Here is a 22,752-nt window from a genome sequence, read left to right as displayed (position 1 = left end):
TTGTCTGAGGATCCTTTGTCAATTAACTGATACAGCCGACCTCTTATTCTGGTTATCCAGATTTGTTCCTGTGACTGTCATAACAATGGGGCTGTGAATCCCAGCTGTGTCACATGAGATGGTATTAATTGATAGGAAGACAAGGTATTTAGGACATTAGGTCAGGCCAGCAGCCTGCACACCCCATGACTGCCAAAACTCCTCTGTGCTGTAACTCCTCATTAGTTTAGCGCGGTTTGGCACTCACAGACACTCTTGAGTGGTCGATGCTCATTGCCTCCTTCAGCAAATAACTGCAGTGCTTTCTCATTCTTTGCCTTTGTTTCAGGATATGAGGCTGTGGATGTTTGGAGCCAAATTTATTAGGGCTCCAACCTTGGAAAGGAGCAGTAAAAAAGGCTGCTGTAGATCTGAAAAGGAGTGCTAAAGCCTTTCATGTCCCCAAAAGTTAGAGGACCAAGTTGGTTCCTGAGAGAGTGGGTGCCACACCGGTCTGTCTCAGATGCTCATCAGAAGATGGGATGAGTTGCTCTGTGGCGATGCATGTTCCCTCTGTGCTGACCGAGGAGCAAGCACTGCTGGACAGTTTCAATGGCACAAATGGCTTTTAGAGTGCCGAGGCTGGGTGAGGTGAATCATGAATCCTGCCCTTACCGACTGTTAGAGCAGAATGCACCGCTGTGTTCTGCCCATGCACTGCTTGGAAAGCGGGGGAGTAAAAAATGATGATGCATCTTCTAGAATTGCACTTTCGGCTACGACACCGGAGGCAGCCCACTCCTGTTTCTCTGTTACATTTGTTTGAAAGCGGCTTGCTCTCGTTTTCCTCTGATGGGAAATAGAAGGTGACTTCCCCCGGCTGCTTTGCCGCTACCTGCGGCTGTCACGCATTAAGGGAACTGCAGAGATGTCACGGCGCTATCAGGTTGGTGCGCAAGCCTGGGAGTGCAAGTTGTGGGGAACAGTGAAACCCCACACGCAAATACATTTGCTAGGAGAAAGTATATGCCCTCAGACGTGTTTTGATGCTTTTATGAAGTTGTGGTGATTAAATAACGATTAGTTTCACCTTGCACTCGCTCCACATTGGAGGGTTTTAACAGCTGCTTCGCAAAGGTGTTGTACAAAGCAGGTGTGAGGCCGTGGCTGCTCAGCTCCGGCTGCCCTGGCTGAGGCCTGGGGTGGGTAAGGGGAGCCGTGTCCTCCCCGGAGGGCGACCAAGCAGCTCCGCCACGGGCAGGGTGAGCCCGGCCCAGGGGAGCCGGGGCTGCTCGCCTCCCCCCTTCCATAAACCCCGGCATTCACGGCTGACGCCCGAAGGCCGCGGGGCAGGCTGTGGGCCGCACCAGCAACCCTCCCGGGCCCGTTCCCCCGCTGCCGGCCCTCGGGCCGAGCGCGGAGACCCGCGGCACGCGCGCCCCTGTGAGGCCGGCCCCGCCGCGGGGGGCGCCGTTGCGAGCCGGAACGGAGGTTGCGGGTGCGGTTTCCCGGGGCGCGGCTTCGCGGCGCTCGGCCGGTCCCTTCCTGCCGGCCCGGGCCGACGCGCAGCGGCTCCGCCCGCCGCCCCGTTGGCGTTGGCGGGAGCAGGGAGGGGCCGGGGGCGGCTCCGGCGGCGGGGCCGGGCCGGGCTGCGGAGGTGCGCGCTGCCGGCGGCTCGCTGGTAGGGGGGCGTCGGTGGGGAGCGTGGGGGCACCGGGGCCTGTCGCTGGGGAGTGTGGCGGGCCTGGGGGGAATGTCGCTGGGGGACGCTGGAGGCTGTCGCCGGGGAAGCAGGGGTCGGGGCGCTCGCTGTGGGACCCGAGGGGTGCCCGCCGCAGGGGCTGGGGGCGGGCGGGCCGCGGTTGGAGGCGGACGGGGGCACCGCACACTGTCCCTGCGGGGTCTGTCGGGGTCCCGCCCCGCCACCTCCCCCGCAGGCACAGGCGTGGGCAGCCCGGCCTGGGTGCGGGGCAGGGGGGCACGGCGGTGCTGGCTGGGAGACACACCGGGCACTTGGCTTTGGGCGAGGGGGCAAAGTCTGCTGGGGGGGGCGAGGGCGTGGGGTGCTGCGTCCCCTTGGGGGGGGGCCGGGGAGAGGCAGGGGCTCGGGACTGGCGGTGGGGGGCAGAAGCGGCTGAGGGGAGGCAGCAGCAGATGCTGGGGGGAACTTTTGGAGTGCACCCCCAGGGCTGGGAGCGTGGCAGCTTGAGGGGGAACATCCCCTGGCGTAGGGGACGCAGCCAAGGCCAGGGGAGAGAGGAGAAGAGCAACGAGGTGCCCTGACTGCGGGGAAGGCAGGTGTGGCCCAGCCGCTGTGCAGGCACACGTCCTCTCCAACCTGCTTTTTGTGTCCACCAAAGTCCTGGCTGCCCTGATTAATGGTTTTGTAATTGGATTTAAAGTCTGCAGGAATCCTGAGAGCTGCCATGCTCCTTGGTAGCCCTTGCTGGCTATGGAGGGAGGTGCGGGATGCTGCAGGTGGCCTTCCCTACTCTGTCCCCACCCTGTGCTGTTGCAGCACCGGGTGCCCAGCATGCAGCTGGCAAAGACTGGTGTGATCAGAAGCAGGTGCTGCTGGGTTTCCATCTGCAGGACTCCTGGGCCTGAGGACGGCCGCTGTATTTGCTGTTGAAATTCAGATGAGAAATACCCATGCTTAATTTCCTGAAGGAATTGATTGTATGTACAGAATTATTCAAATTTGTGACTTATAAGTTTCATGGTCCAAGATCTGGATTGTAATTGTCTTGAATTTACTGTGGAATGAGCCACAAACAATAACTGTTGGAGCAAGGATTTGGTATGGGTGTGTAAAGCTACTAAAGGAGGTTGCCTCCTGAAGTCTCAAAAGGCTCTGTTGTTATATGCTAAAAACACAACACGATGCAGCTTAACACAGAAGTCAGGATGAAGTGACCACCCATCCTTGTACTTTATTGTCCCTGGGCAGGCTCCAGATCTTCTCTGATACTCTGCATAAAGCCTACGCTTGCTGCTACACTAACCACAGCAGAGACTTCTTTGCATGCCAGGATGCTCGCTCGGTGCCTCGGGATTATGGTATACCCAGAAGGGCTGTGAATTCATGGAGAAGGTCTTGCCAGCAATTTCTCTGGGTTTGTGTGTTTCATAGCAGCACTCAGCCTGTGTGTCTCAGTAGGGGATGCAAGGCTTGGGAGTTTGTTTTAGCCAGTATAGCAAAGGTCTGGGTCTGGATGCTGTTGGACCAGTCTGTGGCACTGGCTGAACTGTCCCTTGTATACATTCATGTGGCTATTAATATGCCGCAGGATAGTTGCTTTTGCTCAGCCAGAGTAGCTGAAGCAGCCTATGTTTTAGGGGTAAGCAGGACTCTGCCTGCCAGATCCTGTAGTAACCTTTATAAGGGGCTCATGGGCTTAGACCATCTAGATAGAGCAGGTGCTGATTGTGGGGAGAGCAGCGGTGCTGGTGAGAGTCGCAGTCTTCTCTAGAGGTGAGCAAGCTGGGTCGCAGCCATTAGCACTCCATTTTTAAGCAGATGCTCTCTGTCTGGAGATGGGGCCAGAGCTGGGCCTGGCAAGCCTGGGTTGGGAATGTTGCCTTGGATATTGGGCAAGATTTTTAAGCCCAGATTGAAGGGAGATCCTGATCTTTCCCAGTAATTAGGTACAGGTTAACCCTCATCTTGTCAACATGCTTTCATCAGTTTATCGAGGAGTCTGTGATGAGTCTCCTGTCATTAACCTCTTTGAGTCTTTCTGTCTGCAACAGATCTCTACAGGGATGGACACCAGTAAGGTTAATGGTAAACTGGGAGTTGGAGATCGTGGAGAACAGGAGAAGGATTGCCTTCTCCCCATGACTGAAGAGTGGGGTGTCATTTGGGTACTTCACAGCCTGGCAGGGGAATTATCTGAAGTGACAGGACTTCTTCCTTTTTCTTGAGCCTCTCACTTACGTGTTGTCGATGTGTCAAGGCAATTCTCTGCAGACAGCTGGCAGAGTGCAAAGTTTAGTAGTATTTGCCTGCAGATGAGTCAGCAAAAGAGAAATAGCTTGCTCTTGTGAAGTGGAATGATCTTGTAGGCAAAGCAGCATGTGACAGTCACATCTTACTGTGCCAATGCCTTCCAAGTTCAGAGATTGATAGAGGAGCCTGGGAGCGGGCAGTGGTGCCCGGGGAGCCTGGGAGCTGTGGGTGTTGGAGGGTTCAGCCTGCCAGTCTTGTGCCGATTCGGATCCTCGGTGGGAAATGCAGCAGTTTGGGCTGGAGCATTTACTGAGTTGTTGCAGTCAGCTCTCGTTTTGCACAGGCTTTGAGTTTAAGTAGCAGTATTTATTTTGCATATAAGTCTGGAAGTGAGAAGTGGTGGAAGTGGCAGAAGAAATCGTTCTACTGCAAGTAGATTTGCAAGTAATGATCTTCAAGAAGTTCCTCGGGACATCAAAATACAAAGAATACAGATGGGCCAGGTCCTCATGCCATCAGAATGCTTAGGGTAGAGAAATATCTGATCAGCTTCTCCAGTGTAGTGTGAGGCGGGTGGTTCTCTGACACCACCAAGGCTAAACAAAACATCAGTGCTGCCCATGAAGATGCAGACAGTGAGATAAGGCTTTGGCTAACCGAGATTTGCCACGCCTGTTCTGACCTTTTCAGTGTGCCAGAGGTGTTAACTTTGGTGCTATGGTTAAATTCCAGCTCAGATGGTGGTGCAGTGTATTCACACTAAGGGAGAATTTTTAAATTCCTTCCTTGCCTGTATAAACTACCTGTATTTTTTTTCCTTTGTGGTAATCAGTGCTTGTCCTTCTTCCCTCCCAGAAGTGGTTGCATTTCAGTGGGATTCAGTGATTCCTGGACAACTCTTCCAGTTGTCTGTGAACTGGAGAAAGTGAGAGAGCAACTCTTCTCCCGTCTGGCAGTCTGCTCCTCACAGAGCTCATGCAGCACTCACTCTCTCACTGAGCTACCTGGTGGGTAGTGCAAGGTGCTTCTTTGATAACAGGGTATGCATCAAAGAAATAAGTTTCAGAAGCAGAGCCCTGAGTGTTTCGTGAAGTTGTGCAGAGACTGTGATTTGCCCATGGCTTTCCCAAATGGGGCACTTCTAACTTTGCTCCTTGCGAGCAGTTTCTCATGTTCCGCACAGACTCAGTAACACAGGAGGGTGATGCCTTAAACAAAATAGAATGATGTTAATATTTTAGATTAGGGCTCTTCTGTTTACACCTGATTTTTTTTTATCTTGGAGTTTTTTAGAATGAGCTTTTAGAGTTATCTTCTCTTTCCCTTTCCCCATCTGCTGCAACTGTTAATTAATTTTAGAACAGTGTTTTATGCATTTGGGGAAGCAAAGCTGTGTGCTCATGTGTTAAGCTCAGCTGCAGATGCTGGATCCCATTGTTAGTAAGTAATCCCATAATTAGTAAGCAATTTGGGGTGCTATTTTAGTCACTTGGGTCAAAATTAAACATTCTAAGATTAGTAGTTTTAGCACAGTAAGGTATGGTTTGTTTTTAAAAACAATGTGTTCCCAGTTTTTAATGAATACAAGTTTGGTGCTGGGAGGACTTCCCAGAAATGCATTAGCCAAAGGACAGATGTTTTAAAGTTCTGAAGAGTGGTAAAATTACTGTTTAATTTCTGCATTAATTTGAGTAATTAGCAGAGCTGTGTCACTCGTGAGGTACACAGCCCAGCTCTCTGGACACTGCAGAGACTCCTTCAGCAACATCTGGCCTGTAAGATCAGAGTAGATGGAGCATATTTATGCCATCCTTGAAGCACATTTCTGCCTTGGTACGTCAGGTGGAGCTGCTGCTGCTGCAGGGTGGCTGGTGCTGTCTGACCACTGCTGCTTATTTAGTGCAAAGCAAATCCATTTGCTTAAGCTATTGCTTGCCATCATTTGACTACGTATACCCTGAGAAGTGGAAGAGTGAGTTAGGGTGGAGGAGGGCGGATGGTTGGGTGTGGGATGGGTTGGAAGAAGCTGTGGAGATTTCTCCTGGGCTTGGACAGTGCTGGTGTACATCAGCATAAAGCACAATGTTGCGCTGTGCTGTATCATGCGGTTCTTTGGCTGGCCATAAGCATCTGCAAGATGCTGTTGATAATTCAGCAGAGAATGTACTTGTGTGCAGAGAAGTCTGGTTGCTCTGATGGGCCAAGCTAACATGGAAGGAGCTTCACCTGTTTGTGCGTGGAGGCTGTTGTGTCCGTACTTCACCACCAAAGCCTCTGCCAATACTTTTAAATGTTTTGCTGGGAAGTGGTTCGGATTGACTGTGTTCAGCAAATTAACAGACCTTTTCAGTCTCTCCAAAGGAAAGAAAAGTAAGTGGTCAAAGACCAACAGGTGGTTTGAAGCAAAGTGAAGTTACTTTGACCAAATAACAAGAAAATCTGTTGTTGTTTCCCCCCACTGCCTCTATAAATGCTGGGGTTATTTGAACCAGAGACAGAGGTCTGTTGCTTTCTGTGAACTGGATGGTTTCTGCTAGGACCATGGGGGTGACGTAAATAACTGATATGGAGTGTGCTTACAAGATGGCACTTTGCAAAACCTAAGAATTATTTCACAGAGGCACTCTGCTCTGGAGGCTGCTGCATTTATAGCACAGATCTTGCCTGGAAGTTAAATGTTTGTGTTTGAAGACTTGGAGCTCAGGGTTGCAAACTCTATTTGCCCAAGATTGCTCTTGCACACTCATGTCTGTTGTTAGGAAATAGTAAATTGATTACTGGAATGTAGGAAACTTGGCAATCTTGACTTGCAGGCCTTACGGAGTGAGTGCTGGATGGCTCATGCATTGCTGAAATGTCCTTGTGGCTGCTCTTCCCTGTCACTTTTGTCTTCTCAATATTTTGTTGGCTCCCCGCTCACCTAAGATTCTCTTCTCCTGTTCTTGGTGCATTGTGTTAGGTCTAGCAGAGCAGGCTGGGATATGTGCATGTAGCCCAAAACCAGTTCAACGCTGTTTGAACCTAACGCTGTTCGTAAGGTACCGGCTTGTTGATGCTAGGTGGGGAGAGTGGTATGTTTGCATGTTATTAAACTGCATTTGACTCCTTACTTTGGAACATTCCTTAACGTGGAGGAATTTGTGCTTGAGTAAGTCTGATCACTAAATCTGCTTCTTAACAGCTCTCTTTTCACAAAGCCCACCCTTCTTGATTGCTGAACAGCAGAGCTTTGCCCAGTGGCCCTCACTGAGGATGGTCCCAGCTTGTTCCAAGCAGGAACACTCAGCAGAGACCCTCTGACAAGGAGAGGGATGGTGTTCAGAGGGACGTCTGCCCTTTCTCATACCTCATACTTGCCCCACCTAATGTGTTCCAGCACACCCACTACCTGTGGGTGGGGAGACATTGTAAATTCCACATAGCTCTTACTGTTAGGGGGTTGAGGCACACATGTAAGCATCGTTCCTGGGCAGAGGGGTCATGCTGCTCTCAGAAATGGCAGGTCAGAAGTACCATTTGCTGCACCAGAGAGCTGCACACTTCAAGTGAGCAACAGAGATAATGCTGCTCTTAAATTATAAACTTCGCAAATCTAGCACGTTTCTAACTCCTGCAGCAGCTGAAAAGGGGATGTTTGCTGCCATGCCTTTCTGTAAACCCCTAGCTTTGCTTCAGTTGTGTGAAGTGCTGGGCTTCCTAATGCTCCAGGGCCTGTTTGGGAAGGTACAATGACTCCAGCTCAAAAGCACAGGCCACTTATTTCCAGATAGCCAGCACAATTTCTGCCCAAACTGGTGGTCGGTCTGTCTGTTCATTGCAGAAGCAGTTCAGCTGAGCCACCGCTAATTACAGCCTGGTACATAAAGTGCCAGAAGTAAGTGTGCCCTAATGTGGTGTCAGCAACTGCTTCAACATCGCCTGAGTCACCACTGCAGTGGAGACAGGGAATGAGAGGGGAGCATGGTGGCAGCCATCCCAAGGTGAGCTGTCCCCACTGGGGAGCTGCAGCTTGGGTGTACCCAAACAACAAAGCAAAGAGCAAGCCAGCTAGTTATTTTAAGTTATGACCATGGGTTGCATGCCTTCCCTTACCCTGGTCCTTCTGCTTAAACCTGCTGCTTCCTCACATCAGGATTCTACAGGGATGCAGCACACCCTCCAGCTGTCTTGAGGGGTAAGGAGGGGCACAGAAGGATAGAAGAGTGTTTACATTCATCAAAATGAGAGCTGGGGGAGGGATGAACATGGACTGGGCATGCCTTAATCCTTAAGTTGCTTTTCAGATGCTAAAATGGCATAATTAGCCTTGTAGTAATGATTTATAATTTGCATTGCAACTGTTGTGCGAGTTTCTCCAGACGGCTGACTGCTGCACGCTTCTCTCTGCAGAACAGCTCTGAGTTGCATTAAATAGTTCAGTATTCCCACCAGGCACTGTTTGTCAAGCCTTGGCAGCTGATGCCAAATACAACTGGCTAAGCCCCTTGTTAGGTGGCTGTGTCTTTGTGCTGACCTTCTGTACACTGTGCCTGCTGTTGACTGATTCTGCTTTGGAGGAGCTGAGAAATATCACTTCTTCTTCACCCCCACCCCCTTAATTTTGTTCCAGTTCTTACTGGACGTGCTTGGTAAGATGGAGCCGCCAACCTCCTCCAGATTGAATTCCCGAAAAAGAAGAAAAGATGGATCTGGCCCCAATGGGGCGACAGAGCTGGATGGAATCCCTCCAAAAATGTCCCGGCGTTCACTCGTAAGTAAGCAGAGATAGGAGCTTTAGGTGAGATCAGGACATTGAACCATAACAGCAGAAAGATAAATGTGACGGGTTTTCTGTGGACACAGAAAACAAGGGCGGGGGGAAGAAGTGAATGACAGTAGCTATCCTTCTTGCAAAGCCAGCTTGAAATCTTCCTTTGTTCATACTAATACTTACAGCGTGGGCTTAAATTAGGTCTGAGGCAAGCGTCACTAAGCTACTTTTGTGGTGTCTTGCTTGTTTGTAGTCACTTAAGCTGAACCTGAACAGGCATGCATATAGATATCCGTGGAGGAGTAAGCGTTCATCTCTCACAGGTGGGTTTTCTTAAGTGACCCAGCAGGATAGAGAGATACTCCAAACAAGCATCTAACAACTCGCACACCTTGCGGAAGGCAATCCTGCTCAAGTCAGGGGAACTGCAGGAGGGTCTGAAGCCTGTAAGCACCTGCAGAAGCAACCTATCGAATCCACACTCTGAAACACCGGGAAAATGACTGTTTGATTCTCTTGGTCTGGCAGGAGACTGCATTTATGTTGCTGGTACTTTGGGAGTGTTCAGAAAAAAACCCAAACAACCAAAACGATTTCTCCTAAATCAACCTTGGGATGGCTTTAACAAGCTAAAGCCAGTGGAGTCTCTTCTAAAGGGGGTCTGTGCCAGTTAATGGTAGTGGGAAGGGCTGACTTTAACTTGTCCTTGCCACAGTATTGCGATGATGGGCTTTTTACAGCTCTTCTCTGCCCTGTTCCTGGGGCTGTCCTGCGTATCACGTGCACTAGTTGCTCTCTCCTTATCTCTGTCAAAAGCCAACTACCAGCCACGTCATACCGAGGTCATAGTCCTTGGCAAAATACGGTGATGTGTTGTAGCTTTCCTCTTTGATAACTATGTTTTGCTCTTTAGGAGTACTTCAGTCCTGTCCCAGAGCATTTGACAGGTGGTAGTGAAGTAAGATCAGCACCAGCAGTGACAATTGGGGAGGCAAGTGCTGGGAATGGAGGCCTGAGCTGTTGGCATGACTTATCCCACAGAATCTTTATATCCTTGACTATTGTCAAAACCCACTCTGTCCCTTTTTAAGACCCCACCATGTATTTCAGTAAGGAAAGAGAAGTATGCAGGTTATTCTGTGGGAATCACTTGCTGTTCAAGTTGGTGTCTGTCCTGTATTAGAAATAAAACATCTATGAACAGCACAAGGCAAGTAATATCTAGCCACTTTCTAAACTTCCTGGCTTTTTTTCCCCACAGGGCTAATGCAGACCTCCTGATGAAAGATTTCTATTTTTCTTCCTTTTGTGAAAGATGTGGTTATTATAGCAAGAGTAATAATGTTGCCAGTGACGTTACCTTGAAGGCTTTACCACTCCCAGCTAAACAGCTGGCTGGCAGAGTGTTCCCCTGAAGCAGTGGGGCTCAGCAGCAGGTTGTGGTAAGGAGTCTGCTAATGCATGAGCCTGTTGTATTGTTTACATCAGGTTGGGTCCTGACCCTTGTAGCCACTGCAGAGGAAGAGCAAGACTCTGGCAGGAGCTTTTGAGAATGTTTTTCTGTGATAATTTTGGTAGAGTATTTTTATGCTTTTATTCCTAGCTTCATATCAGGTATGTGCCAACTGAACTGAAAAGGAACAGCTTTTATTCACAAGTGCCAGATATAATGGCAGTGATGAAAGGAGAGACCTGCAGGCTTTACTAACAGTTAAGGATCCTGGTAGAGGAGGTGGTGTGTGAAACACGGGTACTAGAGCCTCAGAAAGTTAATTTTCAGCGATACCAGTTTGCTTGAATGGTCAGTGATTGCTTTCCTATGCACTTCGCCTTGAGCACTCTAATAAGGATTGACATTAGCAATAATAGCAGTGGTCTTTCTGGTTGCGGTGGTGCTGGGGACCATGGCAAGGTGCCGCAATGGAGCAGGAAGCCAGAGAGGAAATTACTGATTAGCTTTTTGCAGCTTGAAGGTATTATTGTAATGATATGCAAGCTTGTTTATTAGTCTTCTGTCTCAGGAAAGAGACATCTATTGCTGCCCCACACCTGGCTAGAAGGAAATTGAGCTGTTTGTTCTGTTATGGGAAAGGCAAATGTTTTGTTTCCATTCAGAGGAGACCAGAAACAATACCTGGACTTCAGCTGCTGATTAAACATACTGCTGTGGTCAAGCTAGCAGATAGAGGGCTTTTCCTGCAGCAGTTGGAGATATTCTGCCACAGATTGAGGTCAGTCTCTCACTACGTATAGCTCAGAAATGGGTGATGATGCACACGTTCCCTAGGAATTAGTGCTGCTGTTGATATTGCTCTTCTGCTCATTCCTATACTCAAATCAAGGAGCTGCTACAATTTGTACATCACGGCACAAGCACTGAGGCACAGCACAGTGATGGTCTTGCCTGGGTGGGCATAGCTGGAGCTGCAACAGTGAAGTTTCATGAAGCTTGGCTTGTGCTGCTGTGAACTGCTGTTTGCCAGAAGTCTGGTTTTATTAGCTGCAGATCTGAGCCACCATTTTTTTTGTTTGGGTCCAGTATGACTACCATCCTCTTAACTCTACTTTTCTCTCTCTCTTCCTCTCTAAATTCAGGCTAATCACCCTGCAGGGCTGTTTTGAGGTTTAAGACTAATTAGTCTTTTAGTACATGTGTTTGAATTGTGCAGAGACACAATGAGTCACTCAATGACTAGGACACTGCAGTGGCAGTGCTGCCGCTATGTACTGCACTCACCTTTGCATTCTCACAGCTAACCTTCTCTGACTGTTTAGGGACTGAGGGAACCGGCTCCTTTTTCAGATGAAGTGGAAATCGATTACAGCAAGCCATACATCAGAGTAACATACGAAGAAGCAATGAGAGGGACCCCTTGTAAGTAAAAAAACAGACTGGAAGGGGATCGTATAAATGTTGGATTTGGAGTTGGGTGGGTGTGATTGTGATAACCCTGAGACCGAACCAACCTTGTGTGTCAAAGCAGGTTTAGTTTAGTGACTTAGTTTAGCCAGTGACTTAAGTTAATGCTTTGGTGATTAACTAACTGTTCCCATGTGAACTGGGCCTGCCAGTACAACTGAAGTTTGAGCCTCTGTGTGTGAGCAGCCATACATATCTTCACCAGTAAGACTGTATGAAACAAATAAATGCTTGTATTTTAGCTCTTCCTGTGCCACTGACAACTATAGAGTAGTATCTGAAAATGACTGTACTTTCATAAAGGCAGGCCTGCCAGGACCAGCCCTCTTCTGGCATACACAAAGCTCTTGCAGTCTCAGGTCTGCAAAAGGTAGATTTGCTAAAAAGTGATTGTAAGAGGCTGTCCTCAAACTGACTCCTCTGCTTAGCTTGAACTTAACAACCCGGCCTTTGCATCAACTTAATCTGTTGCTGTCTCCCAGGCTGTGTCTCTAGCTACCTTCAGGTCCCTGCCCAGACCCATGGGTTTCAGCTCTCCTGCTAGGTATTCTCTCTGCCCTTTCTTCCATGCAGGTTTGGTGTGCCTTTGCTCACACCACTGCTCTGAGCCTGTCTGCCTAAATCGGGCCAGAGAGCAGCAGGCCATTCTCAGGTGCGTCAGATACCAAGAATGTGTGGCGCTCTGTTACTAGCAGCAAGAGGACTGCGGTCCTGTGTGGTCCCAGAAGTCAGGGAGCCTCCTACCAGTACGTGGCAGTGCTAGACTGTCACTTTACCTCTGTGCTGACCTCAAAGAGCTGAGCTACAATTTTCCTTGGCAGAGGTGGCCTAAGGAAAGTTTTGTTCTTCCTTATTTATCTATGGATTTAGCTGATGATGCCAGCAATTCAGCAGAATTTTATCTGCTTTTCTTTGATTGGTTTGGCTGGGTTTTTTGATAGAGCTGTACAATTCATGGGTCTAGGGGAGCTGGTGTTGGTGATGGGGAGTCAGAACAGTCTGGTCCCTCAGCCAGACTGATAGCTGTGGCAGCGGGCTGCAGAGGAGGATGCTGAAAAGATCTTGAGATGCCATCGTGGCTGACGGGGAAATCGGGCACCTATGAAACATTTGGGCCAATTCCCCTCTGGTAGCTCGCTGCTTTGCGGAAAGTATGCGCTTCATTTGGATTTCCATAGGAAGGAAGTGTTCAGGGTTTGCTTTCCCGTTGGTCTCCCTTTACCTTGTTTTGGTGGGTATTTGGTAGGCTTTGAGTCTGTCTTTGAACATGGTTGTATTTCAGCTCTGTGCCTAGCTGCGTTTGTTTCCGTGTGGGAAGGCAGAGAACCAGCCAGTTCTCTTCACAAATCTTGCCTGGCTGCAGCTCTGCATTCTGCCAATTTTCTGCAACGCCCCCATGAGTTTCAGAACATCCCCAAATGCAGGCATGAGCAGCAGCTGCTTCTCCAGGAAGGCATCTTCACAAATGTCTCTCTGTCCTTTTGGCACAGTGGATCGCCCCGTCAGAGTTTATGCTGATGGAATATTTGACTTGTTTCACTCTGGACATGCCCGGGCCTTGATGCAAGCGAAGAACCTCTTCCCAAACACATACCTCATTGTCGGAGGTAAGGAGTGACCTTGTTGACTTTGGCTGTCATAGGAGTACAGTTTGCCTCCGTCCGTGGTTGTGCATACGGATGGCATAGCAGGGTTTTTGTCTTTATGGCCTCAGTTGTCCCAAATGTTGTTGGAGTTGTCTTGCAATATGTTGAGAGTTGGGTATGTACCAAATGAGTGCTTAAGGAAAAGGTTTTTGATCACGCTGTTCTAATTTGAACTCTCTGTTTTGTGATGCATACCAGTGATTTGCACGTCCAAGTATCAAAATATAGTAGAGACAACTGAGCATCTGCCTCTTGAATAAGACAGTTAAAGAATGAGCAACAGTACCTGTATCACCCTGCAAGTCACTCCTGCCTCAGCTCCCTGCTGTGAATTGCTTATGGCTAATCCCAAACGGGTCCTGCTAAGGAGCATGGAGATCACGGTGGTTCCTTGGGCATGTGCCTGGCCACATGGAAGTCAGCAAGACCCCATTTCTCCAAATAAAGTTCCCCATTTCGTCTGTTAGGTTCCAGAGTCTTTAGGTGATGCCAGGAATATCCTGCTGACTTCCAGAGGGGATCTAACAGAGGTGTTGCAGCCAGGCCTCCTTCAAGAATGTAACAGGAAAAAAGAAATCCTTTCTTCTGGCTGCTGTAATATGCTGGCCTCTGTCCAGGCAGCGCCTCTGTGCCCGTACTTTCGCCACCTTAAAGGCATGTCAGGCTGTGCATGTTGTTTGTCAGGAGGTGACTTCTGGTCAGGCTGCATGATGATGTTAACTTTATCAGAGCTGCGAATACCTTTAACTGGTTTTCTCAACTACCGTTGGCTTCGTGAAGCAAAATGAAACTCTGACCGTACAACAGAGCAATTGTAACATCTTTATGTGGTTTGTTTCCTTATTACAGTTTTGCTTGCTCCTGAGGGCGTTTTTATGGTGGTACTTCTGCAGGGTTTTTTGTGTGTGCTACAGTAGTGTCTGGAAGGGGAAGGGAGAGAGGAAAGCTGAAATAGTTGCTCCGGCATACAAAATGCACTGAGCTTAGAAATCTCGCAGGCAGAAAGACATCCCAATATACATACATGCTGTACATCAAACAGGAAAATAATTTCAGGTCAAACTGTTAACATGTTAATGTAGCAAAGTGTGTGACCACGCTCTCTGCCTCTGGGAGAGTGGTGAGGAGGTGGAGGGCAATGAACGGCTCCCCTTGCACCAGGAACTGAGACAAGAGGCCGCAGCCCAAGTAAACAATTAGCTCCAAGCTGGGAGCAATTTCACCCGCTTTTTATCATCTATTTGTCTGGAACATAAATATATCCACTACCAGTCTGACTGGTAAGGCCTCGTTTACTTTTGAGTCTGATAAACAAATAAAACTCCCTCCTTCTCAATGTCTTACATTGCAGATTACAGAGAGTTGTTAATTTACTTTCTCATAGAATGTAATAATTAAGCTAATTTTATTTGCTGTGAACTCATACTTTGTTTTAATACAACTTCCCAAGAACCAGATTGTGGTATGATGTTCTATGAAATCAGAAGCTTGGACAGTTTTTTTTCATGGGCTTCAGTTTCCAAGCTTGAGACACCCGTAAGTTTAAAAGCAGATTTCTGTCTAATAGGCCCCCAGGTGCCATTTCATAAAGGAGAGTTGTCTTCTGTACTGACTGGGTTTTTTGGTAAGTATTGTAGGTGTTAGAGACCTGCCAGGCTTGGGGTGCAGGTCCCCAGCTTGGGCAGAAATTCCCCCAACAGCCTGCCTGGAATTGCTCAGGAATTTAGTGCCCTGCACTGCTCCATTTCTGATGCTTTGTGGGTGAAAGAGCTGGGTTTGAAAGTGCCAACACCAGTCTCCATCAGCAGCTGGCACTGCCTGCTTTAGCCTGGGTGTGTGCAAGGTCCTTTTACTGTAAAGCATTGCTCTTACCTCAGGCTCACTCTTCCCTGCCTGTTTCTTCAGTCTGCAGTGATGAGCTAACCCATAACTTCAAGGGCTTCACGGTAATGAATGAAAATGAACGGTATGATGCTGTGCAGCACTGTCGCTATGTGGATGAAGTGGTGAGAAATGCGCCGTGGACGCTCACTCCTGAGTTCCTGGCAGAGCACAGGGTAATTTGTGACATCTGATCTGTTATGCATTTTGATTAGCCTCTGTCTGTGCTTGTTGTTTACAGCAAGAATTCATCCATGGGGGTGCCCTCTGCCTGAGCAACCTGTTTCTGTTGAAACTCCTTAAATGTAAAATGAACTGGGTTATGGGAATGAAGTGGGTTTCTTGGGAGACTAGAAGCATTTGCTGAGCTGACAGGTAGAGTTAAAATAAAGTAGAGATTGTGACATGGTGAAAAAGCCTGAGAGGGCTCTTGTCGATCCATGAGAAGTTGATGCTGGTTACAGATGGTGTGAAATGCAGTAGGGAGTGGATAACATGGGTTGGAAGGAATTTCTGGAGCGTCTGGTCCAACTCCCTGCTTACAGCAGAAGCAGCTTAGATCTAAATCAGCTTCCCTGCGGCAGGAGACCAGGCAAGCTTTCTTGAGAGTTTTATCTTACCAACTTCTATCAGTTGGTAAAATAAAGTGAAAGCAATCTCTGACATCTGTTGAACTGCTTTGGGAGGTGAAAGAGTCTCCAAGGGAGTTTGCTTAGGTCACTCTTGTTGCCATTAACAAGCCATTTCTCTGTGGAGCTTAAAATAGCTGCGTCCTTAGTCCCAGCCTTTCCTCTCAGATGTGTCCTTACAATTGGTATGCAATTGCCAGTGAGAACCTGGGAAGGCTCTGTGTTGCTTTTTAACAGAGGAAAGTGTCTTACTGTTCTCTGTTGCACCCCTGTGTGGAGGTGTTGAGCGAAAAGTTAGCCTCCTTTGACAGAAAGGAGACCTGCATATTCAAGATAAAATGTTCACTCACATGGCTTTCTTAATTTTCAGATCGACTTTGTTGCACATGATGACATCCCCTATTCTTCTGCTGGCAGCGATGATGTTTATAAGCATATAAAAGAAGCAGGTGAGTCTGGGTGAGGTTCTCCAGGGCTTCCTGTCAAAGATCTGCTGTGTCCCTGTATGGCAGGATTATGCTTAGGGAAGCAGCAGTGCCCCTCTGAGAACAAGGTCTGCCCAGGAGGCTCTGAGGGCAGGAAGAAGCCCAGCTTTGGGCCCTATTTCCTAAGGCTAGGACTGTTCCAGGTCGCAGGCCACACTGCTCAACATTAAGCCAACTTCCAGTCTTAATTATTGTGATTGAATTAACAGCCACCTTTTGAAAAAATACTACGGTTTGGCTTACAGATTCTCACAAATGGAGAATCTCATGAACTTAGCAAAGTGGCTGCTCTAGCTGTTCGCTGTAAAATTCAGTGGGGGTGCAGCTGATTTTAATCTATCCAAACCCAGCTGTCAGACCTTCTTATATCTCCACCAGCAGGACCCCTTGCCCTCTCCTTGTCACCACACTGTTCTATGTGCCGTGGATTATAGTCAATAGTGTTTAAACCAGCTGAAGTGAAGAGCTTTTCATTATTAAAAGACAGGGTGTTTTGACAAGCTTTAGTCTTAGGTCTTCCTCATAGTCCCAGAAAGGAGGACCCTGGTATTGTACATTCAGCGATAAAGACGTGGCGTGTGAGGACAGTTAGGTAAATGAGCTCTTGACAGGAGAGGTTGTTTCCTAATAGAGGTAGCAGCAGATTTTTGCAGTGTGTCTTGCTACAGCTGTCCTGGGTCCTGTTCCCCAAATTTAGGCATGTTTGCACCAACTCAGAGGACTGAGGGAATCTCAACATCAGATATCATCACCCGGATCGTGCGGGACTATGATGTTTATGCCAGACGGAACCTGCAGCGGGGCTACACAGCTAAAGAGCTCAATGTCAGCTTCATAAACGTGAGTTGAAGTGTGTCTCACCACAAGCTGTGTGAAGCAGAATCTTACACATAGTGTGGAGATGTAGAATCTTGCCTAGTGGTAGCACAGCCTGCCATATGCCAGTAAAAGACCACTCTGCAGAGCTAAGCAGTTGTACTAAACAAGTGTCCTTGGAGCAGTAATTACAGTTCTTCCGCCTCTAAAACTGAACTGCCTCTGGGACACACCCAGAGGAACTGGATTCTGCTAATACTGATCCATTGTCAGAAATGCCTTGGTGACATTTTACCTGTTGAAAGAGCTGGAGACAGGGTGTGTGGCAAAACGTGTGTTTCCTTGAATTGAATGGGTTGTTCTTGGCAGCAGCTGCTGTGTCTCACGTCTCTCCTCTTCCCTCAGCCACCTTCTTAAGGTAGAGTCATTTGTTAGGATAAAATATGATCCTGTTCTCACTGTACTATTCCCTTCCTGGAGCTGCAGGAGCAGCAGTGCTTGGGTAGGAGAGTAGGACATGCTCTGATCCTGTGCTGAGCAGCTCTAGCCCACATGCTAGACACAAGCAGAATACATGACAGAAGGCACTTCTGATGTTGGAAGTAAAGCAGTAAACATTTTCTTTTTAATCACTCAGATACTGTGCCTGTTTTTTAAAATACAATCAAATACAAAAATTAAACAGGAGAGGTAATGGCTGCTTGGCCTCTCTTTGGCATGTAACTCTGCCTCTGTTTAAAAACACCCAGCAAAAAGATTTGTGCTGTTGTGATATGCAGAGAGACCTACAGCAGGTCACTCAAATCTAATCTGTATATTTTGTAAATATTTCCCTCTTCCATGCACTCCTATTAGATAATGCTTATCCCTGGGTTTAGTCTTGCTTTGTGTACTGCGCCAGTAAGAGATGCCACAAAGCATCTCACAGCCCCACTATGTTTGCAATTTAGTCTAAGGAAGAAGTGTCACTGAAGTGAAGGAGAAGTGTCACAAGACTAATGGAGATACTGAGCCTTAAGCAGCAGTTCAGTGTAACAACACAGAGCAGAGGTGGTCACCACTCAGATCTGGTGAGCTGTATTCTGATCCACCGCTTACTGTACAGGAGAAGAAATACCACCTCCAGGAGCGTGTGGATAAGGTGAAAAAGAGGGTGAAGGATGTAGAGGAGAAGTCAAAGGAATTTGTCCAGAAAGTGGAGGAGAAGAGTATTGATCTCATTCAGAAGTGGGAGGAGAAGTCCCGGGAGTTCATCGGCAATTTCCTGGAGATGTTTGGCCCAGAAGGCGCGTTGGTAAGGAGCCTCTGTGGGGAAAGGGGATTTTGGAGAGTTCAGCAGTCGTTGTAGGGCTTCTGGAGCGCACGGTCTGTAGAGCAAAAGTTTACAGCTTGGTGCAGTGCTTAATGGTGCTGCCAGTCTCCAGACAAGTTGTCCCAGGCTTGGGCAGCCTGTTTACAGGGAGCCCTCACCCTTGCCAGCTGGAAAATGCTTATAGTTGTGATGTGAAAAGCTCCCGTGTCCCACAATCTGGCCTGTAAACTCCAGCTGATGTCTTGCAGGCCAGTGAGCGGCCAGGAGACTGGCAGTCACTTTGTCACTGGCCTGGGATGAGTCTGAAGCTACTTGTTTTTGCCAGGCTGTCCTGTGCTGCTGGGTAAATATCACAGGCACTTCATGTTAGAAGTGCTTGAAAATGGGTGGTGATTACACTGTGTGCAATCTCCAAAGCCTAGGGCAGATGCTCGGGCTTTTTCTGCTCTTACATGGCATGAAGCATTGAAGGGACCAACAACTCAAAATGCTGCACAAGCTGTAAGTAGTGTCCGTTTCCATCGCTGTTTGAGCCATGCTAACTGTCTTCCTGCTTCCATCGCTAGAAACACATGCTGAAGGAGGGCAAGGGCCGGATGCTGCAGGCCATCAGCCCAAAGCAGAGCCCCAGCAGTAGCCCCACACATGACCGCTCCCCGTCTCCCTCCTTCCGCTGGCCCTTTTCAACCAAGACTCCTCCTTCCTCACCGGCCAACCGCTCCAGGAATGAGTCTGCAGTCACCTATGACATCAGCGAGGATGAAGAGGATTAAGCTGCCAGCCAGGATTTGCTGCGAACCGCTAATCGCCAAATCCTAAGACCGAACCCACTGGGGAACTCTAAATGAGCGAGAGAGCCATAGGAACAGGGCTGACGGTGAGCACAGGGCCTTGGAGGCACCCGTTGCTCTTAGCAAGGGCTGCTGCCTGGAAGCACATTAAAACCTCCTCTCCCTTCTCCTCCCTAAATCCCCTTTTTATGTTTATGTTCTAGTGGTTTCCAGGGGGAAGATGGTTTTTATATTTTAAGAAAATGCTCTTTTAAAGCGCAAAGAATAGCACTCAAGCGTGGCTTTTGTTTTGGTTTCTTTTCCCTTGTTAAACCTCCAGGCAAGAGGGAGAGTGGGAAGACCCATCTGTCTCTTCTTTCCTTCAGCTCCTCTGTCTTATTCCCCCCACCCCCAGGCAGTATCCGTGCCGCTGCCAAACGAAAGACCCCTCGGTTCCTCAACCAGCGTGACCTCGAGAGCACGCAAGAAGCGGTGGTGTAAAGAGGCTTCTAGGAAACAGAGACATCTCTGCTGCGCTGAAGCAGATAGGAATCTATCCAGCACTGCTCACGTGCCTCTTAGCTGAGCTTCCCAGTGTGTCACAGTGAGGACGTGCTTGGTAGGGGGCTGCCAGCTTAGCACGCAGGAGTTACACCTTGGAAGAGCTCACAGTACCATAGAGTCGCACACCGCTTAATCGTGCGGCATTCACAGCTCCAAATTGTATGGGGCCTGCAGGGGAAGGGCCTTTCCAGCTAATCTTAACAGGACTGCTAAACCTTGAGCTAAAATTCAGCCCTCAGCTGCTGTTGGAGAGAAGAGAATGAATCTTTGCTTCAGGTCACTTGCTCTCTGTTTTGCATTTCCTTGCGTGTGTGAGAGCCCAGGTAGGAAACAAATGTGTGTACTCCTTGGAGATTATCCTTGTCCCAGTCTCCGGTGTGTAATGAGTTTTACTGTCTGTCCAAATTGCCCCCCAGCGCTGCTCTGTGCATGTTTGTCTGTGTTTCAGTTGCTGTGCTCTAAGGGCTGGAGCAGTCCTTTGCACTGGTGCCATGAAGTCGCTGCTGTAAGGACAAAACATGATTTCATACAGCCAGTTTGCTGTCTGTGTCGGTGTGTGCAGCTGGACAGATAAAGGGCACGTTTTACCCCAGTGAAGGGTCCTGGTCCCGTGTGACCCGGCTTGCGCAATAAATGCACAAATTAGTGCCCAGTTACTCCGCTCCTTGAGGCAGGCCAGAAAGCACCTGAGAGCGCTGCAGCTTTTTAAGATTTTAAACATGTAAACTGCTCGTTTGAAACCGTGGTCCAAGTTGTGCCTGCTTTCGTGTGTGTAACAAACACTGAGCTTTGTGGCCTGTGGGTCCCCGCAGGCAGTCGCCCTCCCCGTGCCGCATGCCGGTGCGCAGAGCAGGCTGGTGCACTCTGTCCCAGCGGCCAGCACTGGAGGGACTGGACTTGCTGCCTCATAGCTGTGAAGCTCCCGCTTGCTTTTCTGTTCAGGTTTGCCTGCGATACGCGTTGTCTCCTGGTGGAGCTACCGAGCTGAGTTGCCTGTATCCTCCTGCGATGCTGGGAGCAGAGGACCGCAGGGAGCCCTGTCAGCAATACTGCAGGAGGTCTTCAGAGCAGGATGCAGGGCTCGGGGAGCAGCAGGTCCAAGGAGGCAAATCACCAAGTGCTGCCACAGGCTCTGCACAGTGTGATGCTTGCAGGGGACGCAGTGGCCCTGTGGTAGGGGCAGGCTGTGCTTCCTCCCAGCTTATATCTTGCTGGTCCTTTGTCATGCTGCCCAAAAGGCTTGACAGAGACTCCGTGCTTCTGTTGAGGCCAGAGCCTGCCTGTATGGGAAAGGGTATTCGGGGGGTGCCTCATCTGCCACTTGGACCTCTCTCAGCAGGAGTGTGCACGGCTCTGGGAGCATGGCTGGCTACTACAGATTTTAAGCTGTAAGGAGCAAATAATGGTCACTTTGTACAAGCCGGTTGTTAATCCCCTGGTTTATAAGTGGTAGAGCACAGCACTTACTTTATATCACCCACATTCTCTCTTCCCTCATCTTCCCCACCTTCCTTCCTCACCCTTCCCCTCAGTATGGGTGTTGTGTTGCTTTCCTGAGCCAGATCATGAAGGCCAGGCTGCTTTAGAGCCTTACTACTGTTTTAAACACAAGTTATGCAACAGTGTTCAGTAAATTTGGATAACAATGATGTTTTGGATGGTGGTTTGTTCTACAGAGACCTTAATGTATCTCTTGGTCACTCTGCAAAACCTGGGGTGCTTGGTAAGCAGCCAGCCATGGTTTTACATGTAGCTTGGAATAACAGAGCTGTTTCTTGTAACCAGTAATTACTGCTTCCTCCTTGCACTTAAATTAAATCGGACACTCAAATTCCAAACTAGTCTTTTTTTTTTTTTTTCTTTTTTTTTTCCTGCCCCTTTTGGTTTTTTGTTTCCTTCTGGATGGCTGGACCCGCCTCATCTCCAGCACTGCCCTGTCCTATCGGGAATAGGACAGAGCTTGATCTCTGGACAGAATGTGTGAGCCTGGTTCTCCAGGAACATCTTGTTTCCTGCAGATATACCCAGTGCTACTGCTTCAAGGCTGTCCTGCACACCTCTAACTCATCGCACGCTCTTCAAAAGAAGCATCCGGAAGAGACATGCTTGAATTAAGCATGAAGAGGTAGAGTGGAAAAATAAAACTTCACTAGCATGTGTTGAAGAATGTGTGGAGTTTGGTGCTGCTGAATCTAGAGGCATCAGCTCCTGTGAGACAGCCCTGCTTCAGTTCCTAGGATCTGGGGGGTAAGGCTGCTGACACTAGCAGCCAGCCCCTGCGAGAGGATTTGCTGATGACAACAGCAGCAGCAGGGCAAAGCTGAAAGGTGCCAAGGGTGCTGGCAGAAGCAAGACATGAAGAGTGTGGCACTTTAACAACGTATTGCTTGGAGTTCTAGGAGAAGGTTTTTTAACTGCTTGAGAAAATTATGGCACGCACCTGCATTTACATGATTTTATGCATTTTATAGAGGGTTGGGACTTCATTGTGCAGTCCAGTTCTTATATCCAGAGGCAGGTGCTGGAGCAGAGAATATGCTTGGCATTAGTGGTGACTTTGGTGGGACTGGCCTTGTGTCTTGCCACCTGGCCTCAGGGTGACTTGCTGCCAAGGGCTCCCTGATGTAAACGTGGGTTTCCTACCTGCCGCAGGCAAGGAGCTGGGTCTGGCTGTCTGTCAGGGTGGGGATGAGTCCCATATTTGCTCTTGCCTGGGTGTTGCCTCTTGGCAAAACCGTGAGATTGCTGGGTCCCAGCACTTCTGCTGGTGCCTAGAAAGCCATGTTGGTAGTGCCCATGTGCTGTGGTCGGGAGTCTTGTCAAATTTGGCAGTCTCATAACACATCACCAGTGCCTCTTCTGGCTGAGCAGTTTCGCTTTGGACACAGCTACCTGCAAAAAGCTCTGAGTCACTTTTCCTCCCTCATGGCAGAGACAACTTGCTTTCTCCCCAAAATGAGTCAATTAAAACTTGGGAGCTTTGGCTTTCTGACTCTGCTTCCTCGACATGTCGCACTGGACAGAGGTATTACAGTGGGAGGGCACCAG

At 48.8% G+C, this 22,752-nt stretch overlaps 1 protein-coding gene across 4 annotated transcripts; it reads left to right on the top strand.

Moving 5' to 3' along the window:
• The first annotated feature begins 47 nt into the window (after positions 1-47).
• On the top strand, positions 48-21,542 carry PCYT1A (phosphate cytidylyltransferase 1A, choline). Of its 4 annotated transcripts, none has more exons than XM_080409381.1 (9): positions 48-925; positions 8,541-8,681; positions 11,457-11,556; positions 13,092-13,208; positions 15,153-15,304; positions 16,128-16,206; positions 16,940-17,082; positions 18,164-18,352; positions 18,937-21,542. In XM_080409381.1, the coding sequence occupies exons 1-9, from the start codon at positions 908-910 to the stop codon at positions 19,141-19,143; spliced, it is 1,146 nt and encodes a 381-aa protein (XP_080265507.1). In that variant the 5' UTR covers positions 48-907; the 3' UTR covers positions 19,144-21,542. The 4 variants fall into 4 exon arrangements, with proteins under 4 accessions (XP_080265507.1, XP_080265509.1, XP_080265508.1 ...); XM_080409383.1 differs by lacking the exon at positions 48-925 and adding an exon at positions 1,495-1,636; XM_080409382.1 differs by lacking the exon at positions 48-925 and adding an exon at positions 1,526-1,660.
• The last annotated feature ends 1,210 nt before the right edge of the window (positions 21,543-22,752 follow it).

The sequence above is a fragment of the Falco punctatus genome (assembly GCF_963210335.1).
Source record: "Falco punctatus genome assembly, chromosome: 13".
NCBI classification, from domain to species: Eukaryota; Metazoa; Chordata; class Aves; order Falconiformes; family Falconidae; genus Falco; species Falco punctatus.
This window is presented reverse-complemented; position numbering and strand designations above follow the sequence as displayed.

Excerpts from the sequence above, each read along its gene's own strand:
- PCYT1A (XM_080409380.1), top strand. The coding sequence starts at position 2,632 with ATGCTTAATTTCCTGAAGGAATTGATT. Across the intron at positions 2,659-8,540 it reads ATTTCCTGAAGGAATTGATT|TTCTTACTGGACGTGCTTGG; the intron begins GTATGTACAGAA and ends ATTTTGTTCCAG. Across the intron at positions 18,353-18,936 it reads TTGGCCCAGAAGGCGCGTTG|AAACACATGCTGAAGGAGGG; the intron begins GTAAGGAGCCTC and ends TTCCATCGCTAG.